General features: G+C 47.0%; 1 protein-coding gene across 2 annotated transcripts in view; it reads right to left on the bottom strand.

Annotated features, from left to right (window-relative positions):
* Positions 1-1,586: 1,586 nt before the first annotated feature.
* TRPC5 (transient receptor potential cation channel subfamily C member 5) overlaps positions 1,587-22,061 on the bottom strand; it is a 104,817-nt gene continuing 84,342 nt past the window's right edge. For both annotated transcript variants that reach the window (XM_021525254.3, XM_085570526.1), the window contains exons 8-11: positions 12,974-13,180; positions 11,893-11,934; positions 10,147-10,236; positions 1,587-9,461 (exon numbers count right to left, since the gene is read on the bottom strand). In XM_021525254.3, coding sequence (XP_021380929.1) covers positions 8,727-9,461; positions 10,147-10,236; positions 11,893-11,934; positions 12,974-13,180 — 1,074 coding nt within the window. In that variant the 3' untranslated portion in view covers positions 1,587-8,726. The remainder of the gene's footprint in view (positions 9,462-10,146; positions 10,237-11,892; positions 11,935-12,973; positions 13,181-22,061) is intronic.

Genomic DNA, 22,061 nt, shown 5'->3' with positions numbered 1-22,061 from the left:
GTTCCTAGTCACTGCTGCTTACCAGATTTCACAGTCAGCTGGGCTGCAGCACATAGGAAACAGCTCAGGCTCAGAGCACGTTCCAGGCACTGACTGCAGCCCAGTCCTCCCTCCAGTGGGGTGATCTTCCACCCCCAGGACAGGTGCCTGAGCCCTGACAGGGTGTTCTTCTCTCTTGGGCTCTGTTTATGGCAATACTTTTATTGCAGATGATAAATCTTGCCTTCCCTGGAGCAGCTGAGCATTTTGCCACAAGCTTTGGGTGCTTGTGACCCAAGGTAAGGGTCAGTCTGTGCTCACAGCTGTGATGAGGGCTTAATTTTGCTGGGTTAGGGAAAATTGGCTTTTAAGAGAAAGTGGAATATCCCCTAATGATAAAGTTCATGGACCATCCAACTCCCTCCATCCTTTCCTTTCTGTATTTTTTTGTATTCCCTACCTCCCTGTTTTCATTTTCCAATCAATTGCAGACATGTAGTTTCTAACTCTGTTTAAACCAGTACTTTTTTAATATGTCATAGTTGAAACCAAAAGATGTTTATTTTGATGCTTGTAGTGATTATGTGAATGTGTGATTTGTGTAACTTTTCAGGAAGTGCAAGTAAGAGGATTGTACTGAGTCACTCCCTGGCTTTGTAGGGACAAGGAGGGGGTGGAAATCCCAGCCAGGTGAAGTTCAGTCCCTGTTTCTGGAATAAGGACCACAACTGGAGATTCACAGTGCCTTAACTTGCAACTTTTGGCTTTCTGATGTGCATATCCAACTGCAAAAACTCCTTCTCTATTAAAAAAAAAACAAAAAAAAAGTGTAGCCTTTTGGTTTTATGTGACTATTTAAATTTCTGTGACTGTGGATCCCTGTGGCCCTGGATTTTGTACATCTTTTGCCATGGTCAGTGTAAATTTGTGTGTCCACATTGCCTCCCTTGTGCAGGAACCTTCTGCATTCCAAGGGGAGGGATATTGCTGTGCTTTAACTGTGGAAACTCTTGTTTTACTGGAAGCTTGACCAAAAGCCTCTGGTCAGAGATGGAAACCTTCTGAAATCTGTCTCCAGGACTTTAATGAGATTTGCTGGAGGACAGCTCTCCATAAGCAAATTATGTTGATACAGTTATAAATTGTTGCTTAATGACTCCCTTACACTATTAGCTATATTGCTAATTCTGTGGCCACTGCAGTTGTGCTGGTGGAGAATATCTTTGGGGAGTAAATTAAAATGAAATTACACTTACTTAGGCTTTTCTGTGAAGGATTAATTGTATTCATGTGGTGAATTTTATTTACCAACACTTCTAGTGGGTTGCTATTTTCTGTTGTAGCCAAGATATAATGAATATTTTGGGGTTGTTTTGTTGTTTGGTTTTGTGTTTTTTTTTTTTCCCAGCCAGGTGTTCAGCTCTTGCTCAAATTTGGGTGGCCAGCTTCACTGGAAGTAAGCAGAAATCTGAGGTGTCTTTTTTTTATTGAAACACCAAGAAAGTCTCCCTAGAATCAGAGCCCTTAAGTGCTCCTCTGACAACTGACAGCCCTTGAGAAGTCTGTGCTGAACTTGTTTTTTAAAAAACTCTAAAATGTCAGATCTGTTGCTGTTCATAAATGTTTATTATCAATAGGCAGCTGGAAATGTTACATCTGAAAAGGTAGAAACACCTTGATTTTTCAATAGGCTTACATTTTTGGGAAAAAAATTAAATGCTTTTTATTTGTTTTTTTTTTTTCAGTTTACAGTTAAGCTAAAAATACACATAAAATAAATAATTTTATTTGTTATGTACATTGTTTCATTTTGTACAGGTTATACGAGGGTCTGACATGGAGTTGCACTACGGGTGGAAGAGATGCAAGTAGAAAAGTACATAAAACTAAGCATCTGTTTTTGCTTTTTGCTCTTGCCCTTTTCTCCAGGGGTGGCTATTACCACTCAACTGGCAGATTCTGAGGTCCCCATTCTGTCTTTGCATACACAAAATTCTTGCAACATGTAAAAGCTTTTTTGCCTGGAAAAGGCCTTTGAGTTTTTGAGAAAAACTAAAATAAAGAAGAAGGGGGTGGGAGGACGGAAAAAAGCCTCACTTTTTTTTTTTTTTTTTTTAATTCCATGAAAACAAATGGCATTTTAAAATATGCTTGGGTGTGAAGGCTGTTTCTGTGGTTGCTTTTTTTATTAATGAAGATTTAATTTGACAATAAAACTTGATTGCTAAAAAAACTTCAGAGTCAGCCCAGGTCTCCAGGGCTCCCATATAGAAAATAGAATACTCAAGCATCTGCTACTGTCTTTTGCTTCTCAAAATCCTTAGCCCTGTAGGTCCCAGACCTGCCTTATAAACACCTTCAGTAATTTTTAAATAACTGTACAATAGCCAGAAAAATAGCTAAGACCCAAAAGTGCCCCCTTGCTGAAAAACAACTATTTATAGTCAAAAGGCCTCTCGCTCTGTTGGCTAAAGGTATCACAGTGTTCTGTCAGCTCCTGCACGGGGCACTCTGAGCCCTGGGCACAGCATCCCTGCTGCCTCAGGGGCTGCTGCTGATGTGGGAATGCTTCCAATGGGATGGGAAAAGAGAAAAAATCCCCCAAAATGGGCCGTGCTGAGCAGGGATGGGGCCAGGCTGCGCTGGTGTCCCTCGTGGGTGGTTTTGGTGGAGAAGGAGCTGTCAGGAGACCCCCTTGGCAGAGGGTTGGATTGGATCTCCAGGGGTCTGTTCCAACCCAAAGCACGATTGTGTATGGAAGGAACTAGATCTAAAATTGTGGGTGGTTTGAGCTCTGTTCTGTTCTGCTTGGGGGTTTCATTTTGCTTTGCACACCTTAAATAAAAACCAACAAAACAGAGCAGGTCAAAGTGTTTCCCTGAAGCACAAAATGCTATCAAAGGTTTGGAAGATGAGGATCAAACACTTTTGCTTTTTAAGTGTACTTCTTTAGATAAAACATGTTTTCTTTTTAGAACAATGGTTCTTGGTCATGAATTGCCAAGAGCAGTTGTTGGTCTGGGTGGAGGCAGTTACATGAATATTATAGAAATTACTCTTTTGTAAAAAGGGCCTGAAATGGAGGAAGAAGTCTGAAAATGAAATGTAATCAAATTATATATGTTTAGGAAATAAGCTGATTCTCTATCTCCTCCAAAAAATCCAGTGAGGAAGTGACTTTATAGCTGTTCACATCACACATTCACTGAAAACTGCAGATTCTGTTGGGGGACAGTTTATTTTAGATGCTTCTCCACCACAGTTGCACTGATCCCAATTAATTTCCCATGACATGGATTTGGGTGCCTGGTGCTCCCAGCACCCTGGGAAGGTGTGAGCAGCCCTGGCCCCTCTCCCAGCTGGGGCTGGAGGTGCTCTGGTGGTCCCTGCAGTGCACCCCCTCAAAAACACCCCCAGGAGCTCTCAGCTAAAGCACAGCTCTCACTGACTCGAGGCAGCCCTGGTGCCTGGGGTGGGTTTGATATTTTTTTTGCAGTTCTGTGTGTGGAACTGCAGCAGAGGTGGGAGGGGGTCCTGATCCTTTGGGAATCCTCGGAGGCTGCACAGAGCTTTCTCTGGCTGTGGGACAGGGCTGGGCACTGCAGGAGGAGCTGCCTGGTTAAAGGAGAGCCCAGCCAGGAATTCAACCACCACTGAACCTCCTCCTGGTTCACTGAAATACGCTTTTCTTTGGGATTTTGGTCCTTTGGAAAGGAAAGCAGCAACCCAAAGTGAAGCTGGGAAGGGAAGTGTGACAATATTAAATACATCATGGCGTGAGAGCAGTGAGTGGTGTTTTGCAGCTGCTAGAAACCCCAGAGGTGATTTAGATCCTTGCTCACACTGCTAACTGTCCAGATATCCCTGCCAACAACGTCCAGGTCCCCAGAGCAGGGACCTGCACGTGCTCCTGTCCTGGCAGGGAGCTCAGAGTGCCCTTGCCCTGCCAGTCCCCTCTTAGAGCTCCTCTTGCTCAGAGTGTACACTAAAGAAAACAGATTGTACAGGGAAATCTGGGCGAGGAGCCCCTCCCAGGGATGCAGGGAACAGTGTCCAGCTGTCCAGGCTCCTCCAGCAGCCACAGTGTTGGCCACTCTGGTGCCCGGGTGGGTGTCCAGAGCTGCTGTCCCCTCTCCTGGGGCAGAACAGCAGCAGGGCCACCCTGCTCCAGTCACAGCCTCCCTCTGTCCTCCTGTGACAGCCAGGTGAGCTCTCCCTGCCAGTGATGGGGTGAAAAGTCATTATCACAGAGGTGCTGATGTGAAATTTTCCTGTAGCCCTACCCCGGGTGTGCAGCAGTGCTGAGATGCCTGTGGAGCCCCTCCGTGCTTAGAATCCTGTTGTACCAACCAATTTTAACCTCTTTCAAAGGTAAGGGTTTATATTCATACATTAATATATTTATTTAAATACTCTTAATATTTACAGTGACTGTTTCTGCTAAAAATCATGTTACATGGGCTGTGGGGAAAGGGGTGGAACACAAATACAAGAAGGTGACATTTCGGGTGAGGCATAAATCACAAAAGCAAAGGTGTCAGAATTTAGGCTTCCAGGGTATGCTGCTCCTGCTCTCTGTCTACTGCAGAAGTCCCCTAAATTCCCTTCATGGGGAAACCATGCGAGTTTCCTACATGGAAAATTATCATAACAGACATAACAGTTAAATCCTAACCTGAATTAGTTGTAAGAAAATAAAAGTACATCCTACTGCTACCAATATTAACTACGTACTGTATATAGCGCCTTTAAATTGGAAAGTGCTTATAAATAATGAACTAACCCCCCCTGCGAGGTAGGTAAGTATTATTATCCCTATTTTACAGATGGGGAAACTGAGGCATTCGAGAGGCTGAGTGACTTGCCCAAGGTCACGGGGGAGGCAGAGGCAGAGCAGGGAGTGGAGCTGAGCTCCCTCCTGGCTCTGAACCTGCCCGTGCTTCCTCTGAGGGGACACAGCTACAAACACGGGGGTATTTACATATTTACCAGCAAGTGAGCCATGTACAAATGCAGTTATCTAAATAACCTGCACAGATAATTCAGTTAATTTCTTGTTTCTGAAGCAATTTAGGTAATCCCTGACCTGAGTACAAACACCTCCCAGCTCTATTAAATTCTTAACCCTGGGTGTCGTTTGTTAACTTTTTACTTGGTGATGATGCCCCATCCCTGGAAGTGTCCAGGGACAGGGCTTGGAGCAAGATGGCCTAGTGGAAGGTGTCCCTGCCCATGGCAGGGGGGGCTGGAACAAGAACTTTAAGGTCCCTTCCAACCCAAACCATTCCATAATTCCTGACCATTTGCAGGTGTGCTGCTTTAAAAAGCCAGGTGAAAACGACACTGGGATGGGAGCCAAGAAAAAATGCAACTTCAAGAGCAAGAAATCTAAGGAAGGAAAAATGGTTGAAAAATGTGTTATTCCTAACTCCAAACTCCTTGCATATATACAAGGATCCTTCTTGAAGCCCACAGAATACAGGCCAGGTGTGACCCAGCTGAGCCAAGGAAAAGTTTAACTCCTCACAGGGGAAAGCCAAGGTTTCCATCAGCTCCTACCCTGGCCCTTGCAGAGACAGCACAGGGGTCATTCACCATTTTCTCTGAAGGAAAGAAGAACTTTCACTAAAACACACTTTCATTTTTGAGCAATTGAAAGCAGAAAAATATTGGTGCATTCAGAAATATTGTGCTGCAAGTGAATTAAGCAAAACCTGGGTTGGTTTTTTTTATCAAATGTATTTTTCGGAAGGTACTTCAATTTTGCTCCCCTGAAGCTCCTATTTTAGCATCATAATAACTCACCAGCTGCTCCAAAGTCTATTGCTATCAACAGGGATGCATAGATGCAATCAAAGAGAATTTTGCCTTTTGGGGGGGACCAATTTGAGTTTTTCAAACTCCTGGACACGTGTATTAATCACAGCCAAATCAAATATTTGTGTTGAATTCCAGAGTCAGCTCAGACTCACAGCTGGGAGCAAGGAAGGATCTGTCATGAAACAAAGCCCAGGGGAGCCCCAGCCACATGAGCATCTCCCCTTCAGCCCAGCTCTGGGGGCTTGCAGATCTCTTGTCCACTGCCATGTGGCAGCTCCCAGCCCTGCCCTTTCGGGACCAGCAGGGGAACGTGACTCACACAGTCTGCAGGGGAGGGATTTTTGCATTTTTGGGGGCAGCACTGCTGAGTTAATTCCGTCTCTTTGTGCTGTTTGTACCTGGTAATGCATTCGAGTGACACCATGTGAGCGTCACCAGCGGCTGTGTGCTTGTTCTCACTGAACACTTCAAAGCCTTTCTGCTGTCCAAGGATATAAACCCAGTTTCTGGCCCAATTTCAAGCCCAGTTGATGTAATCTGCATAACTGTACTTGAATTGGTTTCATTCTTCCTCCTTGCCCAGGAAATGCCACAAAGATTCGCGGGCCCCACGTCAAGCAGAGTTCACAGACTGCGGTGTGGGCCAGGTGAGGCATCAAAGGGCTCGAATTCACCCCCCTGCAGCAGCTCCTGTTAATGTTTATCTTTGCACAAATGTGCTCAGTGTGGTTTCTTGACCTGGGGGGCTTTTATTGTGAGCCTTGCCTTGATGGGTTCTGCCTGTGGCTCTCCCCTGTTGATGGATTTGCTCCTCCAGCCAGGGGAGCCTGATTTCCTCAAGGAATGATCAACAAGCTGCTCCCCCCTCGGGCTTTGCAAGTCTCCTTGTGTACCACCAATGTCAGTTTGCTCAGCCTTCCATGAGGGAAGAGGAAATGCAGTTTTCAAAGACAACTCTAACCCTGCAATTAGTGTGAAAGCCCAAAATCTGTTGATACAAAAATGCCTTTCACTCTGCCTTAACAAACACATCCAGACACTTAAATATTTGGGGTTTTACACTGCCTGCTGATAACAAGACTGCTGTCATTATAAGCAAGGAATACAGAAATGGCTTGGAGTCTGCTCCTTGCTGCTGATTCATCTCAACACCAGGGCTGCCCTGGAGCCTCAGAGGTCTGCCCTGAGCACCCCCATGGGTTCAGGGTGTTGCACCCCAGCTCTGCCCCAGCAGCTGCTGCAGCACTCGCATTTCTCTCTGTGCTCCATTTGCTGGGTGAAGCTGCACAAGTGCCCAAAGGAAAAGCCCCACAAGGGGAGTTTTCCCTCACAAGAGGAGGTTTCAAACTTGGGCAGAGTATCCAGCTGCAGGTGTTCCTGCATCTCCCACCCCTCTGACCCTCCGTGCTGCCAGCAGAGCCGCTCGTGCCCCTCGCTGCTGGAGCCTGACCCGCTCCAGTGGCTGGTGTAGATTCTCCAGCATTCTGATTCTCAATTCACAACCCAGTTCCCAGGTGAGGTGACTGCTGGCTGCCACCCTGGGGAAATGTGGAGCTCCAAACCCTGCTGGGAGCAGAGCCCTGCAGGAGGGCAGGAATGAGGGCAGGAACGAAGCCATTGCCGAGCTCCTGGGCAGGACCTGCTCCTCCAAGGAACAGCTCTGAGGTGGTGCTGAGTGCCCATCATCTGTGTTTCTGAGCAACACTGCAGAAGAAAGTTCAAGTATCCCATTGTTAAAAAATTAAAATAAAACCCCCTAAAAATCCCTGTTAAGAATTCAACCTCCTTGCCCTTGACGGGGCTTTCTCCCCACTCTGCTGCTCCTTGGGACAGCAGCAGTGCTAAGCCCTCTCCAGACACTCCCACAGCTGGGCAAATAAAAGATAATAAAAAATATCACCTCCTGCCACACTCCTTTTTGTTGCACCTCAGAGAAGGACCTGCAGAGCTGTTCCACTTCTGCTCTTGCTCAGGCTGCTTTTCAGACCTGCAGCTCAGGGGCCCAGGGAAGATGCCCTCCCTCAGGAGATGGATTTCCCCCTGACACCCATCAGAGAGGCAGCAAAAAGTGAATGCAACACTGGAAGTAAAATTAGGAATTGCAAAAGAAGGGCTGGGTTTTGGTTCAGCCTATTAGAAACTACTCTGAGGTTTGTATTTCAAGCAGCCAGGCTTGTTTTGGGTTGTTTTCTTTTCAGTTCATCTACACAGGAGTTTGGAGGCAAGGCCAGGTGCAGGCTCCCACTGTCAGCCTAATTGGAAGGTCCTTCTGCTCCCCAAAAGGGAAATTAGGTAAATAAGAAAATATGTTAGCAACAAAAACATGTTCCAGGTGGTTGATCAAAGGGGTCTCATATTCAGAAATAATTTACAATATTAATATAGTGGCCTGAAAAAAACAAGCACAACCAAAAGAATCAGAAGTCATATTGCTTAAAGTAAAGAAAAAGCCCCCCAGTTATAGGTCAAAACCACTTTGAAAAATACTTTCAGTGTGATTCTCAGCCTCCTGCTGAAGAGCTGTTTGTGTTGATGAGAAACACTGAGGATGCAGAGCCAGTGGTGTTGGACAGCAGCACTGAAACCCAGCTGGGGTGGGATGATGATAGCAGCACTGGAGAAATCCTTTCCTCAGCCACCTGCATGCCTGAAGTCTGTGGGGTTTGGAGACTAAGACTGCATCCAAGGGGATTCCTGTGGTTTATGGCAACCTTATAAATGGTGAAACCATTGGTTTAGTATTAGTGAGTGTAAAAAACGTAAACTTAAAAAGGTGCAGATGGCTATAAAATAGGCTATAACATAATTAGGTTTACACTTTCTTTTTTCACCTGTGACAGAAAGGAAACAGTGATGCTGAACCAGATGAGAGCAAACAATTACCAATACTTGGCTGAGTTTTCCAGTGAGAGTCAAGAGAGCTTTGCTCAGAGCCGAGTGGTAACATGATCCTCCTGCCCGTCTTTCCACTGGTTTATAAACAAGTCACAGGCCTCTCCCCATGAATCAAACACATCCTCTGACGAGTCTATAAGTTTGGAGTTAGAGGAACAAATACTGGAAGCACAGTGAAGGGAACTGGTGCAAACCACAGGGCACTCCTTGCTCTGTCCTGTAAGTCTCGTGTTCCCACTGTAGGCCACCTCATTGAGGTTAATTTCACTTTTGGAACAATTCTCTTCTCTCTCTCTGTCCATGGGAGAATATTTAATGTCTTTCCACATGTAGTGGGGCTGAATGATGCCGTCTGAAATGGTGTACATGGGCTCTGAGCTGGGCTCGGGGACGTGGCCGTTCATCTTGGAGAAGAGCAGGCCCAGCCTCTTGAAGGATTCCTTCTTGGAGCTGGAGAGTCTCTGCACTCTGTTCCCGTTTCGCACAAAGGAGCGCTTGCTGATCCCGTTGCTTTTTGGCTTCTCCTCCACCATGTTCATCCCAGACATGGTTTTAATCAGAGCAGACACGTTGAAGTCCTTTTTCTTGTTGGCTACATTGAAAGACACGCTCTTGGCTCTGGGCTTTTCTCCAGCACCATCCTCATTTGTTTCCTCCTTTTGGGACACCTCTGTGCTGCTGGTAGAGTAACTTCTCCTCTGGGGCTTCCTGTTGCCTAAGAGGTCAAGAACTTCATAGCGAAAACTCGAGATGTCCTGTTTTAATTCCTGGGGCAAGGAGAGACAGGAGTTACTCCCAGCAGCCTCATCTGACATGAAGGAATGACCACATTCCCTCGGGAGAGCTCAGTTGTGCCAGTGGCTGGTACCAAATCACACAAGAACATCACATTCCTGTCCAGTGTCACACAAAAATGTGGTGGTAGTGCTGAGAATTGGGGACAAGGCTTTTGTCTCCAAAGGATGGGGACTGGTCCTGTTGATCAGCCCCCTCTGCCCACCCCCTGCAAACCCCAAAAAGTCAGATAAAAGAGTTACAGAAGAGGGAATACTGCTGAAATATGGCAGGAATCCTGTCTAGCTGATAGGCCCAACATAACACTTGTGGGTGAGTGTTCTTAGGATCCATCAACCCTAACCCATTCTTTGGCTCTGTCTGCATTAAGATTGGGAATGTGATGTTGTCTCAAATCACATATTTCATTCTTACTTTCCCAATGCTTTTGTCTGCATAGCACATTGTATATTAAAATATGGGAAGTGGTCATACAGGAAGACACCCAATAATAACTGACTCTGCCCACAAAACCCCACAGGCCCATCAGATATATGCCCAGCTCCAGTCACAATCCTATTTCCACACATCACAAATCACCTTAACAAGTTAGTGCAAGCTCTGCAAGTGGCTGTTTGAAATAATAAAACAAATTATTATTGAGGAATAATAAATTACCTTGAAATTTTCTTCAGTTAAACCTTCGTTGGTTTTGGAAGTTCTTATCATTGCAGCAACGTATCTTTTCACAAGATTTCTTATCACTTCCTGGAATAGGAAACAATCCAAGTGAATCAATTGCTAACTCAGCCCAAACTCTGTTCTTGCTGCGTTTCCCTGAGGTTTTGCCAACAGCAGCTGTCCTGACTCTGCTGGCTACAAACCAGTCACCACTAGAAACAAAATGCTTCCCTTTAAGCAGAGCAAACCTTGGGAAGGGGTGATACAGCTTCCATCTTATGGATGCTCAGTTTTTAACTAAAGGCAAAGCAGTTGTTTTGTACTGGGGTTTGTAGATGTGCAAGTCATGGAGAAAAAAAATTCTTGGAGTGTTCTCTCCAAGCAGCTCTTAGATGTGCTCTTTAATCTCAACTGCTGAAAGGTTTTACAATTACCAATCTCATATGCACACAGTGAACATCATGATGGGCTAAATTTGGCATTTGAAGGTGGTTTATCAGGTATTTGAAGCCAAGGAGGCCATGTTAGCAATAAATAATGTGAAGAACAGCCAGGACCCCATGGGTCAATGGACATTCACCTCAAACCACATCTGCAGCTGCCCGAGTGTTCCCTAAGGGCAGAAACCCCTCTAAGGACAGCTGCACCATCTGTGGGCAGCACTGGAAGGCCCAAATCACACTTTCAGACTTCTCCAGGGAGTCTCACTCCTCTGTGTCACCTGTCTGCTACACTCCCTGTTTTTGGTTGGATGAGCTCCATTTTGCTCTGCTCGTGTCCCTCCTGATGGCTTCACGGAAACAAACTGGTGCTTTGACTTTGCACATTTATCTGTGCCAGCCAAACACAGCCAGGCTGTTTGTGCCTGTTGTGTGCAGGGAAGAGGCTACTCTAAACCTGCCCTGCATCTCCCCCACTTCACAAACAAGACTGAGCAACACCAAACTGAGGATGGTGTCTGCAGCGAGGCTTTGCTGGGAGGTTTTTGAGAGATCCCAATGTCGCAGCCGTAAGCTGTGCTGTGAAGTCAGAAAGCACCATATGGCACTTGTCAAAGGTGACTAATTATGTTAACCACCAACTTCTGATAAAAGTGCCCTTCAGCAAGCAGGAGATGTCTTAAGTAAGACAAATTACTAATGGCTTTTGGCAGTGGAGCCTAACGTATCACCTAACATTTTGGAGAATTTTTTTCCTTCCAGCATGCCACTGAATTCAAGGGCTGAAGATGGTGTTTTTAATGAAGTTTCACCCTTTTGTAGGTTGAGTTTAATGAGTACTTGATCACAGGCAAGCTGAGAATAAACAAACCAGCAAGATTCAATAAAGGAATCATTCCTCCTTCCTGAGCTGTCCCAAACAAAAGAATGTACCCAACCATAGTCTGAGTCAGGGGTGCTTTACAAAATAGAACAAGAGAGGAACAATTCAGGAGTTTAAAAATGCTGCAGAAATAGTTTTAATCAGAATGTCCTGACAGTCTGATGGCAATGGGGGTGTGGCCTTGACTTCAGCAGCCACACTGATACTTGAAAGTTTTCTACTATTCCAGAGGGGTTGAAAGGCAAGGACAGATTTACTGACCATCCACCTCCAACGAGGAAATGCTTTAATCCATGATAAGCTAAATCCTCTTAGAGGACCTACATTTATCAAAATATATTCTGGAAGCAAGCAAGGATTGAAGTATTGGAAAATGAGGAGGAGAAAGAAAGAACAAACTTTACGTGCCCAAAAGTTTACCTGGTAATGTTGATTCTGAATCAGGTTGTCAGCGTGACGTTCCTGGGGAAAGAAAGGCACAGGGGTGTCACCAGTTTGGTCCTGTCTTTAGAGCTCCCATTGGCTCTGAGCAAGTGGTTCAGGTTTAGCTGGGGGTGTGTGTTCAATTCCCATCTGTCAGAGCTGGGGCAGCTCCTGCTGTTCTTTTTGGCAGTTTTCTTTATCTCTCCCACAGCCAATCCTCCCTCCAGGAGATCTCTGCTGTTCATGGGCCATTAATTATTAATTATCTCCTGTCCATGGCCACTGAGTGTCCCTGCATGGCTGAGAAATTCCATCATCCATGGGGAGCTGCTCTGCCCAGGGGAGGAGCCAAACATTCCTACCTGGATCCAACCTGACCTGGGAACAGCACAGCAGCCTTTGCCCCCTGCATTCCCAGAGGAGCAGCTTTCTTCCCTCTGCATTCCCAGGGGAGCAGCTTCCTTCCCTCTGCATTCCCAGGGGAGCAGCTTTCTTCCCCACTGCATTTCCAGGGGAGCAGCTTCCTTCCCCCTGCATTCCCAGAGGAGCAGCTTTCTTTCCCCTGCATTCCCAGAGGAGCAGCTTTCTCCCCACTGCATTCCCAGAGGAGCCCAGGCCCATCTCCCCCAGCCCTGGAGCTCCAGAGGAAAACTCCCCCCTTGTGCAGGATCCTGCTCCAGCAGAAGCACAGCTGGCACTGCAGGAGGGCTGAGCCACCCTGGGATGGGGCTGAGCCACCTCCCTGACACACAGGGGGACAGGGCTGCTCTGACTCTGGCAGTGGTTTTTGTTTGTTTGTTTGTACTATTGCATTTGTATTTTTAATTTTCCTAGTAAAGAACTGTTATTCCTACTCCCATATCTTTGCCTGAGAGCTTCTTAGTTTCAAAATCATAATAATTTGGAGGGAGGGGATTTACATTTTTTATTGCAGGGGAGGCTCCTGCCTTCCTTAGCAGATACCTGTCTTTCCAAACCTAGACAGCAAGTTATGATCCCGACCCTCTGCTGATCTCTCACGACCCTGAATAGCCCCAACACCCTCCAGAAACCAAGCACAAACCCGTGAGCTCCTTACTGTGAATGTTTTGAGGTTTTCGTGCCTCTTCTGTTCACTGTCAGAGTCATCTCCTGGGCACAGCTGGTTGTGGATCCACTTGCAAAGGTACCAGACCGACTTGGGACTGGGGACAATGTTAAAAGGAGGGGGCAGAGTGGCGCCTTCGTCGAAGTAACTCATCCAGAGCTTCGTCCGCGCAAACTTCCACTCGATGTCCGCGTGGTCCTGTGAGAGAAGGGCAGAGACCATCAGCAGCTGCAGGCAGGGGTTCCTGCAGCCAGGCTGAGGAGGGGAGGTGTGAGGGATTTCTCCAGCTGCAGGCAGAGCAGTGTCTCGGTGGGAGCTCAAAATGTCCCTCAGACATTTTTGGAGGTTCCGGGCCCTGGTCAGAAGCATTTGAGACCCTGGAAGGCAGCTGGAAACAGCTGTGATTTGGGGTTTGAGCCATGGAATGATTTACCAACCTTGCAGGAAGAACATGAAGTCACAAAAGTTTAGATATTATAGTAGAAGTAGTCACAAAGTAGAGGGAAGAATTTTTGAGTGCTGTACAGGGGGGTTTCTGTTTTGTACATGGGGGTCAGAAGTTTTAAGATGGAGGGATTTGGGCCTGCCCTGTCCTCCCTCTTTCTCCTTCCTTCCCTCCATGTTCTTGGTGATGTTGGCACTCCCAGATTGGTTTAGAGCAGAAAAGCACCATTTAATATAGGTAATAGGCATTGGGAAAAACTGTAACCATGTAACACGTAATGTCCCATATAACAGACAGCAGCAGCCCTGGGCGGGGAGAGAAGAAGCAGTTGGGGTCAGAGAGGATGTCAGGGTGTGTGTGTGCCTCTGCCTGAGCTGTGAGCAAACCACAGCAGCCCCAGGAGAAAATCTTTTAGATAACTTGCAATAAACTGCCTTGAGACCAACAACAGAGACTGCTGAGCCTTTCTTTGGAAGCTTGGGCTGGAAGAGAGACTTTTCCAGCACATGGAGCCACACCTGACCCAGGGTGGTCTTCGACCTGTCTCTCTTTACATCTCCCTCCCTGGGGGTGGGCGTAAAAAAATGGGTGTGAAATGTAACTGGAGTGAAAAACTGCCAACCACTGAGAAAGAAGAGGGGAGCAATACCCAGCAAGGAGAATTCCGTGTGCTAGAGGCCAGCTGAGTCCTTAAGAGCTTATGCTTATTAGTTCACCAATGCAAGAAGCAAGAAAACACATTTCCTATTTTGCTCTTTGCTAGCACTTTTATTATCACAAACCACTGTTCCTCATGTCTGAATCCAATGAATTCTCATATTCTTCCCTGGGAAAAAGGTCTTCCATAGTGGTTTTTGATTCGTTTTTTATAGCCTCCATTAATTCTGCTCTTATAAGGAAATGACACATTTTATGTGTGCTGTATTTTACATCTTGCCTCTGCATTATCCTTACAGAAGCCAGAGACATTTTACTCTGAGGCTGCTGGTTTTTTTGCATTTATATTATCACCATGATGGCTTGCTGGTCCCTAGTGTTTTTCATCCCAACAAAGTGGAGGTGGGAAGTTAACACCATCATTTTACAGTGGCACAGATAAGACACAGGGTCCATACAGTCCCCAGGAAAGGAATGCTGAGTTATGGAAAAGACTGACCTTACAGACTTCATAACACCTGAAGGGCCTGGGGAGCAAAATTTAATCAATTTTTAATAATGGTGGAGCCAACCCAGTAACACACTACATATTCCCTCCAAGAGCAGGGCAGAGGCCAGAGATGCTGCAGAGACCCAAAACAGATCTCGTGCTGCTTTCTGCTAGTTTTAAAGTTGAAAAAAATGCCACTGTTTTGTACGTTCTGCAGAAATTCTGGCATTAGGCAGAAGGGGAGGGGAAATAATTTGTGCTGAACACAGCTGACAGCAGTAGGCTGAGCTGGAATGGTGTAGCTGGGTATTGTTACCACTGCAGAGCAGTGCTAGGCTGACACTTGTGACATTTCAGCCGCTCAGCATTTGCAGGGACAGTGTCTGACACGAGATTAAACCAAAGCCACGGTGATTCAGGCTAAGAACAGCACAAGGTGGGAGAAAAGGACAATGCAGGACTTTAATTTTCTGAGGAGATTTTGGTGAGGCTGGAACAAGCAGCTTATTGAGCGAGGGGTGCTGGGCTGCAGCTCTGGCAGGCAGCATTGAAGTGTAGGACAGGGAGTTTAATAAAATATTGCTGAACGTCATGCCCAAAAAATTACTACGCTGGCTCTCTGGCCATGCTCCAGTGCCCTGACACGGGTAAAATGTGCTCACATTTTGACAGTGAGGTGCAGCTGAAGTCCATTTTGGTAATGTATTCGAATTATGTGCAGCCCTGGATTTAGAATGACTGTCTCAGTGGCCCAGGAGCACATTAATCTCTGCAGATGGTCTGAACCTGCCCAGAACATCATTGTCCCCTGCCAGTTTAACACAGGGGCTCTTTGCAAGCCATAGGGAAGATCAGAGGTGCAGCCTGTCATGCCCCTCTTTCCTCAAGCACCATCACACCCCATGAACAGGTGAACTGCAGCATTGCTGTGAAGTATCACAGGTTGATGCTGCTGGAAATGAAATCCTGGGTAGTAAAAAAAAGCAGTTCGAATAACTGCCACCATTAAAAAAAAAAAAAAGAAAAATAAAAAGGGAAAAAAAAAAAAAAAAAAAACAAACTCCTGCTCATTTTTGGTTCATTTGTCTCTGCCTGCCAGCCCACAGGACAACTCCTGTGTGTCAGCTGCTCTCAGCTCCAGGCAGAGCTGCCTCAGCCCCTTGCAGAAGCAGGGCTGGCTGCTCCCTGCCCTGAAAGCTCCCTCATGCCCATCTTTCCACCTGAGCCTCTCCAGGTCTGAGCAGCTTGAGCTGAAACAGAGGAAGGATGGGCACTGCGGGCCAGGTGAGCCCAGAGGGACCAGGGAGGGGGAGAGAAGGGACCTGAGCTGCACTTCCTGTGCTTCACTTGGATACAGAACCATTTATCATGGACAAGCCCTCAAAGATCATCACCTCCAACCATTCCCCAAGGCTACCACTAACCCCTGGCCCCCAGTGCCACATCCACACACCTTTTAAATCCCTCCAGGGATGGAGACTGCACCACTGCCCTGGGTAGCCTGTGCCAGTGCTGGACAATTCTTTGGGAAAAGGAATTTTTCCTGATATCCAAGCTAAACTTCCCCTGCTCCTCACCAGGAAAAGCCCAGTGGCAGCTGCACATTGCTGCTCTGAGCATCTACAGCATTTTGTAGGGGAAGAGCTGCACGAGCCCAGGGTGGAGTTACACAGCCCTGCTGGGCTTGAGCAGCAGCTACAAACCTGGCAGCACTGCCTGGGAGCTCCGGGCAAGGCAGGGACCACAGGACAGTGCAAAGACTTATTTTGGATAGAGAGGAATCTTTTAAGTTCTCTGTCAACACAGGAGTAGGTGTGAATGTGCTGCCTTCCACCCCAGCACATTCTGTGATATTCTGTGATTATTCTGTGATATTCTGTGATATTCTGTGATTATTCTGTGATATTCTGTGATAAATCCACCCCTCCCCTCCACAAAAGCCCACCAAGGGCCCAGTGTCAGTGTGGGATCAGGAGTTGGCAGCAGTTTCCTTCAGCACATCATGAAAGGGCCAGTCCTGGGCAGATGCAATTTGGCAGTGGATGTTGGATGCTGGATGCTGTTTGAAGAGGAAGGTAAGGCACATCTCTGCCTTGGGGATTGCAAATTTGTTTCTGGGAAAGGAAGGAAAAGCCTTAAAAAGCTTTTCTGCACAAAGCAGAGGGGTTTTTTAACTTTTTGTTCTTTCATTTTTAAAATAGCTGGATGGGACACTTCATCCCTGGAAGTGTCCCAGGCCAGCCTGGGCAGGGCTTGGAGCAGCCTGGTCTCGTGGAAGGTGACCCTGCCCATGGCTGAGGGCTGGAAAAGGTGATCTCAACCCAAGCCATTCTGGATTCTGTGACTCCACGGGTTTTCCCCGGGCTGAGAGCTGGGAATCTTAGCAAGGCTTTTCCCTTAGGAAGTTTTGAGGCTGGTCTGAACAAATCCCTGCTGGTCTGAGTGTGTCTGTGGGTGAGGCTGGGGGGTGCTGGCTTCACCCCACCTGTATTTCTTCTTGTGCTGTGTCAGTCAACAAGTGCACTGTAACCTCTCTGAAAAGACAGACCAGACCCTCTGTACAAAGCTCCAAGTGTCTTCTCTCCCCTTCTCTGTTCTGCTGCTGCAAATTCCCCAGAGTTTGCAAACGCAGCCTGTCTCAATTATTCACCTTGATGTTTTGTGAACCTGAGCAAATCGGATGAGAGCTCCTGGCAGCAGTTTTGTGTTGGAAATATACAGCAAAGAGACACTTCAATTTTACTGACAATGTCTTTGTGTGCCAGGAAAACCACCATTTTCTTGGTTAGAGCTCTCCTTAGTGCTGTAAGCAATAAAATCCTCACACAAAGCTACAGCTCCCCAAACTCTCCTCCCTGTGCTGAGCACCAAAAAGCCATTTCAGTATCTGTTGTGCACTCAGTTCAAAGCTGGAGCACCTGGGACTTACAGCCAGGACCTCAGTCCTTGCACTGGCTGGGAATGTGACCCCGCCAGGTGTGCTCCAGGTTTGGGGTGTTTCCCCAGTGACTGCTGGCCCCTGGGCAAGAGACACATTTTTGGGAGCTGCCTGAGCCTGAGAGTGAGTACAGCATCCTCCCAGACCTGTGCTGTCTCATGCAGAGTTCTTAGATGACAACTCTCTGGTAACATTTATAATAAGCTAAAACCCCACATTCACTTGCTTTGCCAGCGTGACCTTGTTGCTTTAGGAATTTTAATCTAAGTTGGGATTTCACTGTCCTCCCTTTGAGAGCGTCTGTCTCTCTCGCCCTTGTTCTTGTCACCGTTTCCTTTCAAGCACTGCTCAGCGTTTCAGCTATCAAACACTCCACACTTAAGAGGGCCGAGCCCTCAAACTCAAAGAATACATGAACTCAAAGAAACCAGCACTCGGCTCTGCTGTGAGGAAAAAAAGCCTGTCTCACTTCCTATCACAATGTGAATGTGTCATCCTGGCCACATAATCCTCTTGCAAATCTCTGCCATTTGAAGTGAGAATTAATCTCCCACAAAGATTTCCCTGTGGGATGGCTGAAGCCATTTCACTGTAGCAGCTGCAAATATTTTCTAATTCAGTCAAAGTGATGTATTCACAGATGTGCCAGATTTTAAACGATTACCTGCTACACTAATTATCCAAGGTAATTCAGACATTAATCTCCATCCTTATCTCTGTGTAGAAAGTGTGTTGTTTACAGATTCTGAGATGTTTTCTATAAAGATTTCCATCACCCTCTCCTTGTTGGGCCATTCAGGGTGGATCATACTTGGCCAATGACAGCAGTGAGTCCTGACCCAGGCAGCTCAGCCCCAGCTGTCTGGGAAGATGCTGGCAGCTTTCTGCACCAGGTGGGTACCTCTGCCACAGCCTCCAGCTTCCTCAACCTCTCCATGAGTTATTCCAGCTGCCTCGTGCCTGGGAAGCTGGTGCAGGGAATTTCTCTTAGCACACAGGAGCTGAAGCACTTTCCATGGAAAGCCTGTGGTAAATCAAAGCACAGGACTTCCACCTTCTGGCTCTTAAGTTCTCAACATCCCTGGAAGCCCTGGGATAGCCCAGAGTTTTGGTTGGCTCAGGGCAGAGATGGATTCTGGCCATCCTGTGGATTTTGCAGGTGCCCCTGCACTCTGAGGTTTACTCTGGATCAGGCTGGTGCAGAGCTGTGGTTCAAACCCTCAGCTCCCAGAGGCAGGGTTAGAAATTAGGATAAATTCCTTTATTGTAAGGGTGGTGAGCCCTGACACAGGATGCCCAGAGCAGCTGTGGCTGCCCCTGGATCCCTGGCAGTGCCCAAGGCCAGGCTGGACAGGGCTGGGAGCAGCCTGGCACAGTGGGAGGTGTCATTGCCATGGCAGGGGGTAGAATAAGATGATCTTTAAGGTCTCTTCAAAGCCAAATCATTCCATGATTCTATGAAATCTAATGCTAGGGGGATGGGGATGCTCAGCAGCCAGGCATGCTGAGATCCTCAAATTTTTCCACTGTCAAACAACCCCAGGATGATCAGTTGCTCCAGCTCCTCTGTGCCACGCAGAGGTGCCCAAGGGCTCCTGCTCCTTCCTCTGGGAGTGCCTGGGATGCAAATCCTCCCCACACCCACCTGGAAGGAACAACCTATCAAGATCTCCAGCATCACCCTGGCTGGCACGAAAAGGGCTGCGTGTGCCTTTCCTGTGTTTTATTACACAACAGGCAGCAGGCTAAGCTGGGAATCAGGCTGCTGCCTGTCAGATGCAGATATAGATGGCTCTGACAATGCCCTGGGGACCAGGCTGGCTGGCTGGGGCTGAGTGCCTCTGAAGGAGGGATGGGGAGCTTTCTAGTTGTGCCAAGAGTGCTGGCAGGAGCTGGAGTGATTTCTGCAGCAGGAGCAGCTCTCTGCTGCTGCCCCACCCCAGGAAGAGCCACCAGCAGCCCCACAGGATGAGGATGTGCACTGCACTTCCCAAACTGTACTTTGCTCTAGGAAGGAAGGAGGAGATGGAACATTTACCTTGCAGGCTACTGAGCAAGGGAGGCTGGTTGCCCGAGAGGCACAGGAACTTCAAAGGTGCCTTTTTTGCTGTGTAATTAGCAGTGCTGCAAAGCCTAAGAGAAGTCATTAGACTCTATTCAATATATTTCTCTCTCCACGTGCCTCTTCATTGCTCTGTGCTAAACCCAGAGCAGGAAACTGCACAGAAAATATATCAGGGCTGGCTTTCAAGCAGGCTAGCATAAGAAAGATGCCCTTGTGTGTCCTGACCAGAAAGCACTGCAGAAAGAGGGTCAGGAGAAATGTAATCTTTACAGATCTCCACACAGGCAATTCTTGTGCTGTTTCAAAGCTGTTAATTTTGTAATACGTGTCAGGCAAACTGGAAATAAAATCAGCAGAGCTCGGGGGTGACAAGCTCAGAGAAGCAAGCAGCAAAATTCCAAGCAGGCTATTTGACGTAAATGGTGCTTAACATTTTTCAAAAGAAAGGATGTCCTAGAAAGAAAAAGCCTGTGAGAAAATCAGGAAGCTACAAAGTCAATTAATGCATAGGTAATTCAGCTGCAGCTGGCAACAAATGACTTTGCTTTGAAAGCTGGGGATGACATACTGAGGGGTAAGAACTTAATAGGATCAATCTCAAACATAATACAAGAAAAATTACTGAAGGAGGACAATCTAGCATTAGGAAAAGCAATTAGAACAGGTAGGGGATGAGACAGCCAGAGAAGAGATGAACGTACTGAGGAGCAGCAGCTGCAGTGGCTCTGAGGAGGAGCTGTGGCAGTGCCCTGGGACAGGCAGCCCTTGGCAGAGGAAAATCAGGGAGAACACACCTGGAGCACCCCCTGCAGCAGCAGGCAGGGCAGGCAGGTGCAAAGGGAGAGCAGCTCCCCAGGATGCAGCCCCAAGGGGGACACAGGGGGATTCTGGCTCCAGCACAGAAAAGGAGCATAGGCAGGTGGTCAGGGAATGCTCATGAATAAATACCAGCACTGGGAAACAAGGAAAGTGAATTCTTGGACCAGGATGCAGGTAACTGACTTCAGGCAAGAGCTACCCTTGTCTCTCAGCAAGGCTCTCAGGTGAGGAAAGCAAACAGAGCACAAGGGAGAAAAAAACTCAAATCCAAAGTTTTATATAGCAGATAAGCCATCATTGGGACTGTGAGCCTTAATGATGGCAAAGCCCGTGAAAGAACACACTGTAATGGAGGAAGTTAGGAAAAATTTCCTTAATTTTGCAGTGTCCAAGGCTCTCCACTTGGGAATGGCCAGTGCAATGTCAACAAGACACAGCACAGGACCCGCATTTTGTTATAAGTTGGATAAAGGACTCCATCTTTGGAGCACAGCCAAAGAGGCTCAGGAATTATGGAAATTGGGTTGGTTGCAGTGGAAAAGAAAGCCACAAATGGCTTCTGAACACGCCAGGTTGGGCAGAGAGCAGGGACATTCCCTCCTGGGTGACAGCCCAGCAGACCTGTCACAGGAGCTGTGGCACTGGCCATCCCTGCCCAGAACCTTGGCTGCTCCTCCCAGCCCCAGGGAATCAGTTTGTTTGTACTTGCAAAATGCATGCTTTAGCATCTCTGCTATTTATAACTTCCATGTGCACAAGATATTCATAATTAAAATTTTTATTATGGCTTGCAATGCGATGCATTCCACAATGTATTTAGGTTATATATACATATATAGATATATATCAAATACTTTTCATCTCCCAGCAGCATCTTGGATGGAAGCAATGATAGCTAATGAGAAGGCCAGGGAATATTATATTGGAGAAAACACAGAGAACTGGGGATTGTGCTGGTTTTATTGCAGTTAAATTATGGGAACTGGCACCTTTTTGTTTCTGCAGTCATATTCCAGTTAAGTTCAGTTTTTATTTTAATAGTCAAATAAATTGGAGCAGTGGGAAGGTCATGGAGAGAAACAGCTCTCTGAAAGCCTCAGCAGGAAGCTATCACCAAGGCTTTGTTCTTCCTGCCATCCATGCTCTCTCCTCCATCACTGCTGATAAGAGCCTCTTTTCATGCTGAAGGTCAGAGAGATAAGGGGCATCTATGCTGGTAATGTTAACTACCTACAGCCAGGTCAAAACCAAGTAACTCTCACACATCCTGGAGAACTGGAGGGCTGAGCAGGTATGGATAACCCAAAGCGTTTGAGTGCTGATGACTCTGTTAGTGCTGAGGCAAAAAATAAACAAACTTAGCCTCATTTTTACTTGCCCTATTTCCAGAATATTGTTTGATTTTTTTTCTGCATAGCCAGTCAGGCTGGGATCTTCAAAGGTCCCTTCCAACCTAAGCCATTCCAAGAGTCCAAAAAGTTCTCATTGCTAAAGGAATCACATCTGTATTACACTTGGAGATACTGCTGGGCTCAAGAAAGCACCCGTTCCTCTCTGAGCAACCATTCCCAAAGCTTAGGCATCAAACTCAGCTCTCTCTTCTGGCCTTAGGGTGCTCAGTCTGTCAGTCCAGGCCACCTACTGCAGGTGGATGGAGCCCTTGCA

The sequence above is a fragment of the Lonchura striata genome, chromosome 4A, assembly GCF_050655825.1.
Source record: "Lonchura striata isolate lonStrDom1 chromosome 4A, ASM5065582v1, whole genome shotgun sequence".
Taxonomy (NCBI): Eukaryota; Metazoa; Chordata; class Aves; order Passeriformes; family Estrildidae; genus Lonchura; species Lonchura striata.
This window is presented reverse-complemented; position numbering and strand designations above follow the sequence as displayed.